The following is a 14,701-nucleotide window of genomic DNA, read 5'->3' as shown; positions in this document are numbered from 1 at the left end:
CTATTGGCCTGGAGGCCCAAAGGAATGATTGGGACGGCATTCCTTAATTGCTACTCGCTATTTGCTAGTAGCAATTAAGGAAAGTTAAGGAATCGCTATTTGAATAGCGATTCCTACATGCATAGCCTTTTGCTATTCCTTATTAGCGAATCCTTATTTTTCGCTAATAAGGAATCGCAAATGCTAATGTTGATGCATATGCCCCTAAATCATTAGACTAGTGCTAGGATAGTGCCTGGGTAAAACTTTTACATTTTTCAGTTCTGGCGCAGTGAAGAGAATAGTACATGGTACTGAATCAGTCACTGGATGAGTGCAAGATGACTGACAAGATGTTTATTGAAATATATAGATACTGATAGTTAATTAAAGAAGTGAAAGACAAGTGTGTAGGTGCTTAGAAGCCTGTATGCATACTGTATAGGGTTTAAAGCAGTCCATGTTGAAAGGCCTGATTAAAGTACTGCAAAGAGAGTGCCTGGGAGAATTTATTAGTGTTTGGGTTTTTGCGCAGTAAATGGATTAGTACATGGTGCTGAATGGGTCACTAGAGGAGTACATGGGGAGTGACAGGGTGTTTGCTTGAAGTGTATGGATACTGACTGTGGAATTAAAGGTATGAAAGAGAACTATGTAGATGGTTAGAGAACTGCATGCATAGTAGATAAGCATTTGAATCAATGCATTTGCAAAGGCCTGCCTCACTCCTTCACTACTTGAATATTAACTGAATGTTTACAGTATTACAAGGACAGTTCTTCGGTGAATACATAAGGAATGACTACCTTTTAATTCTACCTAAACTTGAGAACAGGAAGTTTTTAAGCAGTTATGCATATTCAAAGAAATGAAGTACTCAAATGCTTTTCTCACAGTGGTTACACAAATGCACACAGACTCACAGTGTGATTCTAGACAACAACCACTATCCCTAGGAGTTTACCAAAACTCATTCACTACTGTGGAAGTGGTAAGGGAACTGCACACAATCTACATATTTCAGGACTGCACTTTTGTGTCAAAGCCTGACTCATTTAATCAAAGCATAAGCAAAAACTGCCTTCTAATGCTACTGAAACTTGACAACAAGACAGGTTTAAAAACAGTTATCTGTCAGCAAATACACGATGTTACCAAATGCTTCTCTCACAGTGGTTCCCAAATGCACACAGACTCACAGTGTGATTCTAGACATGCAATACTATCTCTACCAGTTTACCAAAACTCATTCACTACTGTGCAAGGGATAAGGGAACTGCAAACAATCTACATATTAAATTACAGCACATTAGTGTCAAAGCATGACTCATTTTATCAATGCATAAGCAAAGACTGGCTTCTATTGCTACTAAAACTTGACAACATGACAGGTTTTAAAACAGTTATCTGTCAGCAAATACATGATGTTACCAAATGCTTTTCTCACAGTGGTTCCCAAATGCACACAGACTCACAGTGTGATTGTAGACAAGCACCACTATCCCTTGGAGTTTACCAAAACTCATTCACTACTGTGGAAGGGGTAAGGGGACTGCACACAAGATACATATTTCAGAACTGCACTTTAGTGTCAAAGCCTGACTCATTTAATCAAAGCATAAGCAAAAACTGCCTTCTAATACTACTAAAACTTGACAACAAGACAGGTTTTAAAACAGTTATCTGTCAGCAAATACACGATGCTGCCAAATGCTTCTCTCACAGTGGTTCCCAAATGCACACAGACTCACAGTGTGATTCTAGAAAAGCAACACTATCCCTAGCAGCTTACCAAAACTCATTCACTACTGTGAAAGGGGTAAAGGGACTGCACACAATCTACGTATTAAAGTACAGCACATTAGTGTCAAAACATGACTCATTTTATCAATGCATAAGCAAAGACTGGTTTCTAATGCTACTAAAACTTCACAACATGACAGGCTTTAAAACAGTTATCAGTCAGCAAATACATGATGTTACTAAATGCTTCTCTCACAGTGACTTCCACATGCACACAGACTCACTGTGTGTTTCTAGACAAACAACACTATCCCTTGCACTATACCAAAACACATTTCTTCATCTAGAAGGAGTACTACATTTTAGTGTAGAAACATAACTCATTTCACAAATTCATAAACAATCACTGATTTCTAATTGTACCAAAATTTAAAAACAGCACACTTATCTCCCTGCAAACACATGAAAAACACAAATGCTTATCACTAAAGACCTCCTCTCAATTAAATAACTCACCTTTCAAGTAGTTTTGTAGATTTAGAAGTATATCAGTCACACACCAGATTTTCTTATACAGAATCTCTGCACTGTGCACCTGTCAGCAAAACCAAAGAATGGCAAAGTTTCCCTCTCATTTTCCCCACATATACATGTAAACATCAAATCACATTCCTTCCCACATAAAATCAAAACCAAACACACATTTCTATTGGTTAAACATTTCAACCCTTTCCAAATGACATAAATTTGAACCCTTCCCCCAATCTGCCTTCTGCCTGTTACCATAGAAACAGGTCATGGAACACTGTACTGAGCACACAGGTCACAAGTTCAGCACACAATGTTGATAATCAAAACAGCAAGTGTGCTTGACTTTTCAACATATCAGCTTATCATATATAATGTTCCTTACAATCAGTTTTTGTTAACCAATAAGAATCATGCGTTTAAGAAACAGAAATATGCACCCTACCTTTCAGTGTAGAAGGTTGTCAAACAACCAATGATTTCTTGTCTTTTTTCAAAACTGCATCTTAGCCACCATTTTAGAAAAATCTTACTTTCCAAACTGCCATTTCATTTACAGAGACCGTCTGAGTGCATCCAGACCTCCTTTCAATTCAATTCAATTCAATACAGGCTTTATTCGATTTAAAATTAAAAATCATAAAAGCAAACATATTAAAAAGAGCAATAAAAGTTCCAGCACAAATAACAAATATACTACATCAGTAATATAGAAAAATGAAAAATTTGTTTTTAAATGACAAAAGAGGAATCATGACATACATATCAACCATCTAAGATGTCTTGGACAGGCCATAATACAAAAATTGATTTCAACCATTTACTCATTTTGTGAATTAAGTGGTAAGACATTTCCTAACCCGCAACACACTCTTTAAAAAGCCTACCACTGAACCAATGCAGTAACAATTTTCCAACATCTGGAGGTATACCAGGGCAGGACGGCATTGCCTCCATCTTCCTTCTTTCGATACAGGAATTATCCATCTGCGCCTTTCATTATTGTAAAACTTACAAAATAGAATTGCATGTATTGTGGTTTGTGATGAAATGTTATCACACGGACAGCAGCAAAGTTCCCTTGACCAGTCGTTAATGTCAGGGTGAGTAATAAGACGATGAAAAGTCCCAAATCTGAATCTTGTGAGCAGGTATCTATCAAAACCCCCTCCGACACATAATAGGTATGGTTGAATTTTGCTGGTAACGGTGATTATTTGGTGGTTAACCACCATAATTTTGTTCAATTCAAGGCCTAGTCTGATCTCTTCTAGATGTGTCATACAGATCTTTTTAAGATCCTTTCGATTGATGGAAGTCATATTTTCCGGTAGGGTTAAAAACTCTGGGCATCCAATATCATGTAGGAAATTTTTTACATATCTAAGCCAAGATATTTTGCCCACATTGTCCAACCTCATGGCATCCATTATTATTTCTCTGTTGAGGCCAGCGCTGTCCGAAGTCCAAATTTTATGCCACAGCAAAATCGATTGAGTCTTTATTAAATCAGAAATATAGGCTACACCTAGCTCGCTGTGGCAATTAAAAACTGGGGCACTAGCTGGGACGCCCAAGATGAACCTTAAAAAGCCATTTTCAGTACTTTGAATGGACGTACACTCATGAAACCCCCAGATGGCTGCCCCGTAAGTAGCTGTACTTACACATTTTGCTTGGTAGATTTTTAATAGCATTTCGGGCGGCCTTTTCCCCAGTTTTTTTGAAAAGTTTATGAGGGCCGCAATGGACTTCATAAAAAGTAGGTTCCTAGCCTTAACTGCCGCAGTCCATGAACCGGTTGTATTAAAAAGAACACCCAGATAGCTAAACAGATTGGTAGTTTCCACCCGCCTACCACCCGCCTGGTAGCTTCTGGGGTTATTTATCTTCCCACCGCAAGCCATAACAAAGCTTTTTTTTGCGTTCAATTTTAGCCCAAGCCTGTCCATAAAACAATTATAAAAAGAAAGCGCTCTTTGTAGGCCAACCTGTGTACGGGCAATGAGCACTGCATCATCAGCATAGAGGAGAGAGGCAATCGGGCGCGTGTTAACAGTCGGGGGGTCCCTAGTATGTGACACCAACTCCTGCTCCTTTCAAGATGCTTAGAGTGTGGATTGTGGGACACAGCTATATTTTCTGGAGCCAAAGGTATGCAGAAAACAAAGGCATTCACAAAGACCTAGGTTTGCCAAATGTAGACATTAAATGGATTGGACAGAGAGGGTTAAAGTGGCACCAATTGATGCCATTGGTGAAATCCTTCATGCATTAGAGCCACTCAAGAACAAAACACTTAAGCTTGATGTTTATCTCCCAAAAATGTCAATTGTTTTTTTCTTGGATCCGCGCACCCAACGAGTTAGGAACCGCTCACCCAACGCGAGAGAATCCGTGCACCCAACGCGATAGGGTGTGCGCACCCTGCGCGCATTTCGCCGTTAAAAAAAAAAAAAGGGGGGGCCCCAGGGGGTCCTTCTGGGACCCCCTAAGCAGATCTAGAGGGTCAGAGTATTTCCACTCTTCCCCTTTATATCTTTTACACACTTATTCCCCTTGCTTCTTCAGCCTCGCTTCTACCGAGGCAGAAAATGGCCACCAACAGTTCCTGGTTTCGAATGTAGACAGACACTCGACAGCCAATTAGCATTCAGCGCATGATCGTCAGGGTGCGCGCACAGTTCGGGGAGGGTGTGCTTACGGTGCGGGTAGGGTGCACGGATCCTCCCCGGCCATAGATATCACTAACTTTTTTTCCCTAATTTTCTCAGGAACTACTGAACAGATTCACACCATTTATGCAAAAGGCACGAGTCTGAACTGAGGACTACCTCTTTGGCAAATTTGGTGTAATTCCGCTCAGCAGTTCGGGCTGTAGCTGCGACAACAGATCCTATGGGAAATTGCATGGGGAAAACACGTGTTGGGACCCCACCTTTTTTCTCGGCCCCGCTTGACAAATCACCATGAAACTTTCAGGGTAGGAGCGGAGCTGTCCAAAAGTTTGGAAAAGTTTGCGAAGATTCGTCAATCAGCGCCAGACTTATTGGCAATAGAATGTTACGGATTTCTTATGGAAAATAGGTCCTAACTATAACTATCTACTGGCGACCACCAGTAGATAATATATATATCTATATATGAACAAACAATCCAGCTCCCACAGAAAACTCCATGGACGAAGGCACAGACAGGAGGTAATCAAGATGTGGTAAATATTTATTTCTCAGGTCCACCCTCAACCCCTGAGATAAGAGATACGCGTTTTGGCTTTCAGGAAGCCTTTTTCAATATATATAGTGTATGTGTGATTGTCATGTTAAATTTGACCATGATTAATGTAGGCCTCAGTTTAAATAATTCACTCTAAAATGAAATGCTCTTGTGGCTGCTGTACATTTTATTCTCTTTCTTTCATTTCAGGAGCCAAATTTCAAGAGTATGATCTAATTAGAACAGTATTCTTCTTGTTTCAGTGTATATGAGAATGTTTATTGGTATGTGTACCATGGTGAACTAAAAATTGAACCACTGCTTCTGCACATAGAACATGCTCACCACGATGTATCCTCCTATACAACATATCTCTTTAAGATGATGCAGGAGAAATTTACATTGTGTGATGACTGGGTAAAGGGCCAACACCGAGTTATCATGGAATGTTTGATTCTGTTTGGTTCTGTTCATGGGAATCGTGAGTGATTTGTTTTCACTTAAGATCTGCACTTTTAATTGTTTATTGCTGAGTTAGTTAGATGTAGGTGCCCTTTCCATTCTCCTCAGAAGAGATGCTCCTGTTCTCCTGCCCAAAATATTTAGACTCCTGGGCAAATCCATTCTCACTTACTTGACTGAATCTTTATTTGTTTCTGCCTTTTAGAGGCTTTACCTGTTGACACTTTATGCTTGATGGCTCCCCAACTTACCTGACTTCCTAGCAAAGCATATCAGGGACCATCCCTTCATGGAAAGCTGCACCTGCCAGATTTGCTTTATGAAAACTGATAGACCTGTCAGCCTTAGGGGCTTCTTACCCCAAACGTTTTGTCTTTTCGAGACATTTGTTTTGTGCTGAAATTCATTTTTGCTGGCCTTAAGGACTCTGTGCACTTGACCACAGCGAACCAGTTCTAAAGTACTTGTGCTCACCCCGTTAAACATGATAATAGTGACTAACAAATGACTGGCACATTTAATTTACTAATAAGTCCCTTGTAGAGTGGTATACCATTTACCCTGGGTGGTAAATTAAATGCTATTAATGGACCTGCACCACTTTTTCTGCCACCCACTTACGTAGCCCCTTAAAACATGTCTCAGGCCTGCTATTGCAGCCTGAATGTAGTTTTAAGCTGCCAATTCGACTTGGCAATATAACCCCATTGCCAAGCCTTAAACTCTCCTTTTATTGCATATAGGTCACCCATAAGGAAGGGCCTAGGAGGCTCATAGGACAAGGTTCATTGTAATTAAAAAGTTAGACATATACTTTTATGTTTTACTTAAGTGCACAACATCTAAGTACAAAACATCTACATTCATTCTTCATTTATGTGAAGCCTACCCTTCACAGATAACATTGGGTTGCCTTATGACATTCAATAAGTGCTTACTTTTCATTTGGACAGATAGCATTTCACGTTTGGTATCTATGAAATTGTTATTAAAAATCCTTTTTAATGGTAAATTGGATTTTAAATTACAGTTTTGAAAATGCCACTTTGGAAGGTTGACATTTTTCTGGTCCTTAGCTTTTTGGTGCCAGTAGCCTTTGTCACATCACATGACTGGATGTAGTTTGCAGTTAGGCTTTGTAGATTTATCCTAGACAGTCACACAATACAGGACCTGAGTATGCCTGAATAGGCCTTCTGCTGGAAGGATGGGGGGCAGAGCTGAACACAGCCCCACTTGCTACTGAATAGGTTGTGCCCTGCCTTCCCACAAAGGGGTTGTCTCTGTATCCACCTTGATGCTAGGGTAGGGGAGTCAAGAGATTCTAAGCACTTTAAAGAGAAACCTCTAGAAACTGTTCCCACATCAAAGAAGGCACCAGGTATACAAACAGGGCCCTCAGAACCACTCTTCAGTTCACTTTCTGGACCTGTGGAAGGACTCTCAGAGGAATGACTGTTGCTGTGGCCTGCTGTCTACTCAACAAGACTGCTTTGCTGCACCTGGAAAGACTGCTTTGCTGCCTGGGGCCTGCCTTGAACCCTCAGAGGCCTGTTCCGATGCTTGAGCCCTGCTTTGTCACCTGAACCCAAGACTACCAGAGTGACTCTAAAGGTTAATTTGCTTGGCTACTATTCACAGCTGCAGGGATAAAACAGGCTCCCAGCATCTTGAACCCAGACCTGGACCTAGCATGAGTGTGTCCTAACCCCCCAAGTGTTGTCCCTTCAGTCCTGGACCCTTGGTGGTGGTACTAAACGTGCACTGACAGCCAAAGTCCAAACCTTGGGAAAATTTGGGTTAACACTGCTCTGAGAACCGAGGGAAGACCAAAACAAGCCTGCTTGTTGATCCACCTGAGTTGCATCCCTGATCGACCTGACTTTGCAGTAGATTGTTATGTTCTTCTCCACAGCATCAAATCCTGTTCAGCTGTCCATTGCTAAAGAGGACACAGGCCTCCTGTAACTCTCTTCTGCTCTAGCCTCCTACCTCATCCCACTGGAGATTGTTGACTTTCTATAAAAGTGACCCAGTCTGAATGTAGAAATCTAGAAATCTTCACCACTACTTCATCTAGTGGCTCGCTCATGACGGTGCTCCTTCCTCATATACCTTCCTGCAGCCCTGCCTCGCTGAGCTTTGCCTTCTCAGAACATCAAATCCAAAGGGAAGCACTGACTGGGCCCAATTCACATTTTGTACCCAAAAAGCCCTCCATCGTGGTTGGCCATTTCTTTCGACTAGGAACTGGTCTTGCATGACTAGATGTCCGTGGTTAGAACTTTGATCTTTAAGGTGCTAGTTTTTACAAAAAATCTTTAAAAAAATCATTACTCCAGTTCTACTGATTGGATTTTTGTTCTTTTGGTGTCAAATGATTCATTAAAATGTACTCTCATTTTCTAAATTGGAGTGGTATTTTTCTTGAGTTGAGTTTCTACTTGAATACTGTTGCTGTGCTGCATACAAACATTACACATCGCCGCTAAATTAAACCTGACTGCTATTTGGGCCAAGCTGCCCAGGGTTAAGCGCAAGTTAACCTAGTGACTTTGTATGGTTCACCCTGCCAGGGATTGTGGCTGTTGCTTGACCTGGACCAACATCTGAGTAAACCAACAACCCAATTTCTCACAAAAAACCTTGAGCAGTTTGTCTTTGTATTTGCTATTTTGAATTGATTTGAATCATACTGATTTATATATTTATGTATTCACTACTAGTTTTTGACAACATTAAATGATTTGAGTTTATATCTTTGCTAATCTGCTACTAAACCTTCATTGTTTGCAAATCTACTACCCAATGATATCATTATGGGGCCTAATTGCTTCACTGTCATTGATGTATTGTTGATTTAAAAAGTCATGCCTCAGTCTGGGACAAAAGGTTCATCTGCTGGAGTGCCCTTATACTTGAGTTTGCAACAACGCTCAGCACTGCTGCAAATCACATTCACCCTGTAATAGTACCCTTCTAGTGCATTCCCATAAATCAGTGGTATCACAACCTAATTAGGTTTATTTACAGAGCTAAGTGCAGACCTCACTCCTTAGGAAACACAATTCTTGAGAAAATCATCAGCCCTAGAGGCCTGAGGGGGTTTAAGGATTGTGAGTGAGACTGAAGACGAGCAGTAGAAAATAGCCCCTGGTGTATTGATACAGACCTTTCAAATGCTGAATCTGAGACCAACTCGAAAACTTTTTCATGATTGCCTTGGTCATGTTGATTAGAATCTCTGTACCCTGGGAGATGTGTTCTTTACTGTTCCAAGCACCTCTGATCTCGTGCAAGCGTTTGTCAATCTAAAATACAAAGCAACATTGGTACTATGTTTCCATATGACCAGTTTAGACAGATATTTAGAGACACAGTGTTCGATGAGATTATTTATTTTAATGCCATGCCACGGCTGTGTTGGTGATGGTTCTTACCTGCATCAAACCAAAGTATTTTCCTCCCTCACACCATTCATTGGCAAGGAAAGCACCAGCACAGGATTCACGAGAAATGATTCCAGCAATCACAGCTGGATCCATGCACAAACTGCTGCCAACTTCCAAAATCTCTGTTTTGTATATGGTTATGTTTTTGAGGTCAGTTTCTGCCATCTGGTTGGATGCATGGACCCCTGCAGTGAAGATGTTAAAGCAGTAAACATTATTGTTGGCATTGTTGTTTGATCATTGACATTCTTCCCAGTCAAATATCCAGAGCCACAGGCACAGGCATCAAAACAGAAATGGTCAACACCCTGTTACAGATGCTGCAACACCATTTGCTAACAGCATAACAAAATAATACAGCTTTAGGACTGTCTGCGCTTAAAAAACATTGTTAGAAACATTTACAAAGGGGAAGGGGTCCCTTGGAGACCACTTCCGATTTGTGAATGGGTTTCCACCTGCTTGAAGTAGGCGGTAAAATGCAAATGTTTTGTGACCGCATTTTGGTAGCAAAACCTACCAGTGTGAGTCACTATTAGGTAGAAACGCCCTTAACATGCCCCTTATTAATACCGAATTGCAAACCCATTTTTCAATTAGGAAATAGACTCTCAAATTACAAAATAGGGCTTCGTATATAGAAAAATCTTTTTTTTCCGGTCGCAAAGACTCAATTCTGTGAATTGGGCCATTTGCGACCTAAAAAAACCATTGTACATCTGGCCCTTAGAAACATAGCTTACATAAAACATGACAGAGATCATTCACAATGTAGAGTGGGTGACTTGAAAATGTAGCAAATCTGCCTTTTCTGCATGATCAGCCCAGTTTTCTTGCTTTTTTCTGGTTCTTATTTTTCTTTGTTATTGAACTCTGTGCACTGTACATTCGCTAAACAGGAGTAAAGTGTTGGTGCTCCCCCTTACCCCCTTCAGCGCGGCGCGGATTTCCGCGCCACGCTGAAGGTTCTGTGTGCGGGCAGGGCCATGACGGAGCGGTTCCGTCATGCGCACAGTGCAACCGACGTGCATGACGGAACCGCTCCGTCATGCGTGTCGAAGGGGTTAAAACATGGTTACATTGGCTTATTCTTTATTGACATATTTAACTTGCAGACAGGTCCCTAGTATATGCTGTAGAAATGTGCTCAGGACCAGGATCTTAAATGGGACCTGTGGACTGCAGCACCTATTGTGCTATCCATTCGTTTGACCTGTAGAAAAAAGCTTCAGGACTACCATGTAGACTGAATACAGCAGCCTAAAACCTGCAGTCAAAGCTGTCAAAATAACCCTTTTTGGCTTGTGAAAATGTGTTGCTTTAAAAAAATAACAATAGACCCCTAAGTGCACACTGTTACCCACACAGTGGTGTCCATGATGTTCGAAAATGGAACATGTACAGAATTAAAGCTGGCATGTTTCTCCAGGGACTAACCCCAAAAAGTTATTTTCATTCACTGAGCTATAGGTGTGTCCTAGACAATATGAAAGTATGATTATAAACTCTAATCTATAACTTTTAACATGAAACATCTATGATATTCAGGAAGTCCCCTAGGTTGCTGAGTTTCGATGGGGCCAAGAAACCCTATTGTTGCCACAAGTAAGTCCCCTAAAGCTAGATTACTCAGACCTCATCCAAGCCCCTGCCCCCTTTCTCAACTACTTTGCAATGCGCTTCCTAGCGCACTACTGGTTGGGGGATGAAGTCCCCTTGGCTACTGAAGGTCGTTGTAGGCCAAGAACCCTTATAGTTGGCAGCAGTTAGTCCCACACAGCGAGATTGCTCAGACCTGATCGAAAACCCTACCCCCTTTCTCAACTACTCTGCAAATGTGCCTCCTGGCATACTACTCTTGGGGGATGAAGTCTAGAGGTGAGAGTGCAGATCAACTCCACTCTGCTGGTGGTTGGCAGAACTTTTGCTGAACTTTGTGTTCCAACTGGTGGAGTTTACCACCCACCCCAATCAGACACTCACACGCCCACTCAGACATTGATATACCTACTCACAATTGCATTGTCCCACTCATAATATCTCATACTCATACACAAGGGTTCCACCATTTTTAATTTTAGATGTAAGGTGCACTATGGGGTTGCTTGTGGTCGGGAAAACAGTAACTGTTGAAAAGTGGGTAGGGTTACCCCTGGGAACATTTACCCCATTGGTTATGGAGGGGTCAAGGATCACCCCCACCCACTCGCTAGTGCAAACCATGAATGTCACAACTCAAAGAGCCCTTTTCCGAACACTTACTGGACCTATACACGATCAGAAAAGGACTGGATCCTGCTTGTTTTAAACTGAGAGGAGCCCTGAAGGACATAGAACTGCTCCCTTTTGTACCCGGACAAAGAAGTGGACTCTAAGGGTCAGTTAGCTGTCCTTCTGTGTGGTTACAGGAAAACAATACGCTGCCAGTTGACCAGTAACGATTGGCCCTGGCTTAGACCCTGTTGGTGGCCTCTGCTGGAGTGTGTTCTGGCCCCTAGCTGCCATTACTGAGGTCTTGAGGACCTTGGATGTGAACCAAAGGAGCTGCTCCAGATAAGCTGAAAAGTTGGGACTCTTAAAAACTTACATGACCTCCAGTGAGTCAGCAGGACCTCACAGCAAATGTTTCCAATTTCAGTGCAACTTCCTCACATGCAGTTTCAGGCTCACTTGTCTGCTCTGTGTCACAGCAACCAAGTGATTAAGCTTAGGTTAATTCATTGACTTTTGAGGTTCAGCCTGACAAGTTAGTGTTATAATTTCTTGAGCTGGGCAACCATCCACCCCCAATTATTAGTCCACTCATACAAAAATGTTATGCATTCAGATACAGATAGTTACACTTAGCTGCTCTCACTTCAAATATCCTTACCTGCTCACCTGGTTAAAGCCCAATATCATATGGTGGAAATAAAACAACCCTAAAACTCAAAATAGAGTAGGTTCCTGCTCATTAACAGAGGCTCAGCACCTTTTTTGAAAGCCCCTGTTTTGCATCTTCACTAGGCCACAGGATCTCTCTTCATACCCCTTTCGTTTTTTATTTTGGGGAGGGAGGAGGGAGTAGGGGATGTTTAAGCCACAATGGACCCTAAAGCCCATCCACTCAATTGACTCTCTGTGGCTTTTCAGCCAGAGACTGGACCAAGCCCTGACCCCTGAACATTGCTCCTATTCCATATTTGACCCATTGAAAGAGATCATCTCAAAGCCTTGACCACTTTTAGAACCCCCCTCTCTCCCACAGTAAAAATAATTTTGAGGTTGGCAAGCGGGAAATATGCAACATAACATATTAAATACGTTTAAATATGATTTGTTTATAATTTACCAGTGCACCTCCGCCATGCACTGCTTATGACCCCACATAATATGTCGCTCATTACATGTTCTATGACAGCACTGAGGACATCAACCAATGAGTGTGTCAATTTGTTTTGCACTTACATGGCAGGTAAATATCATCCTACTTTTCTACCTATTTTCGTACAGCCTCTTTCCTGATAATAAGTGTGAGTGTTTAAAGTATATTTGTGCTCCTAATGGGTCGTAAGTGTGTAGAGGTATGGATCATATTATGAATGTCAGTGTACAGAACTAACGTTGTGAAATAATTCCCCTTCAATCCTGAGGGACCCTGGGGGCTAACTAGCCCACCAGGTGCTTCCAGTCTTCGCCACTGAGCTGCGTTGCAGAGAGGTGTAAAAAGGGGCATGGCCTCAGAACACCTGTCTGTAACGCAGCTCCCTGGCGCATACTGGAGATACCTGTTGGGCTAGTTGGCCCTCAGGGACCCTCAGTATTGAAGGAATTAATTCCCCAGCTTACAACTGGCCAGGGGGCGCGTTTGCAGAGTGCTGCAAGGAGGGGGCGTGGCCTCTTTTTTTTTTTTTATGAAGGAGGGCTGTGTGGCCCCCCTTCTTTTTCTAATGTATTGGCCCTGGGGACCCCATCCCCCAGGGCCTGCACCCTAATTTTTGTTGTTGAAAAAAATGAATTTGGAAGGGGGCCGCGTAGCCCCCCTCCCAAGGCCTTAATCGGCCCCGAGGACCCCAACCCCCGGGTCATGGCCTTATTTTTTTATTCTTTAGGAGAGGGGCTCATTGCCCCCCTCCTCAGGCCGCTTAAGGCCCCGGGGACCCCATCCCCCAGGTCTGGCCTTTGTTTTTTATTATTTAAAGAAACACCTAGGACATGCTGGACAAACCGTATGTACCTATCACCATGACGATTTGCGTGATATTCATTAAAAGGCAACTATGCATACAATGAATCCACGTGGAATGTATTTACACCGCTAGTGAAGCTCTGACGTGTCTGCCTAATCCCGGCGCCCCTGCCGGTGGGTACTCTCCAAGTAGACACCCTTGTTGTTTATTTATACAAACATGGGTAAGTATTGACGGGCACATTTAATACACACGCACACCAAGCCATTCAAGGGGATTTGACAAAAATTCAACGCAACTATGCAAGAAACCCCCTCACGGTTAATAAAACACACATCCACCGCCGGATGTGTAATGCTTTTTATTTTACGCTCTGGAAAGGAGACAACTCTCACTTGAGAGTCACAGCATGCTCCTAGCTGAGCCCAATGCTGTGATACTCCCACCAGTGCCCACCGAGTGCCAAACACCTCTGTGTTGTATTCCACCAGCTAGTGCGTATGCTATGACACTCTCTAGCCCATGTGCACTGTAACACCACCCCGTGAATATGTCATGCCACACTTGCCTTCGCACGGGTTATAGTGCTCCATCTAACATGCCTTCCTCGATGCCTATGTTATAACGCACAGCGCTATGCCATACATATTACAATCTGGGATCCATATCTTTGTCACAGTGCATATGCAACGTTACACTCCCCAGCACATATTTTATATTGCAACTTTAGGGACTAGTTAGGTTACACAACACTGCCCTGTGCACATTACACTCCAAGGCGCATATCGCATAGCACGCGCTAGTGCCAGTGCTATCTCGTGCTCTCCAATGGATCTGTCATTGCGCACAATGTATTGCATATTATATTTCACGCCCCGGTTCATCTTATATCACACTTTTTGGTGCATAGTTTATACCATATACTATTTTTTGTTTTCATTTTCAATCGTGCTCTCAGGACTATGTTCTATATAACACTGCGTCCACCTACCCTTTTCACGGCAATTACATTTTGCGATGGGGGTGGAGGGTCAGGTGGTGTTTCTGCCAAGTGAGCCCGGAGTCACAGTCACAAACGTCCTCTTCTTCCTGAATAAAAGTGAGATTATGCTGCATACTTGTTCATATTTTAAGTAGTTCGCACAAACACAC

General features: G+C 42.3%; 1 protein-coding gene across 1 annotated transcript in view; it reads right to left on the bottom strand.

Moving 5' to 3' along the window:
* The window catches only part of LOC146805518 (lysozyme g-like), a 390,645-nt gene that overhangs the window by 165,077 nt on the left and 210,867 nt on the right, over positions 1-14,701 (bottom strand). Inside the window, exons 2-3 of the mRNA XM_085623805.1 lie at positions 9,369-9,565; positions 9,101-9,239 (exon numbers count right to left, since the gene is read on the bottom strand). Of these exons, the coding sequence (XP_085479931.1) occupies positions 9,101-9,239; positions 9,369-9,565 (336 nt within the window). The remainder of the gene's footprint in view (positions 1-9,100; positions 9,240-9,368; positions 9,566-14,701) is intronic.

Source organism: Triturus cristatus, chromosome 8, assembly GCF_964204655.1.
Source record: "Triturus cristatus chromosome 8, aTriCri1.1, whole genome shotgun sequence".
Taxonomy (NCBI): Eukaryota; Metazoa; Chordata; class Amphibia; order Caudata; family Salamandridae; genus Triturus; species Triturus cristatus.
The sequence above is the reverse complement of the archived record's forward strand: the minus strand, read 5'-3'. Positions and strand labels throughout refer to the sequence as shown.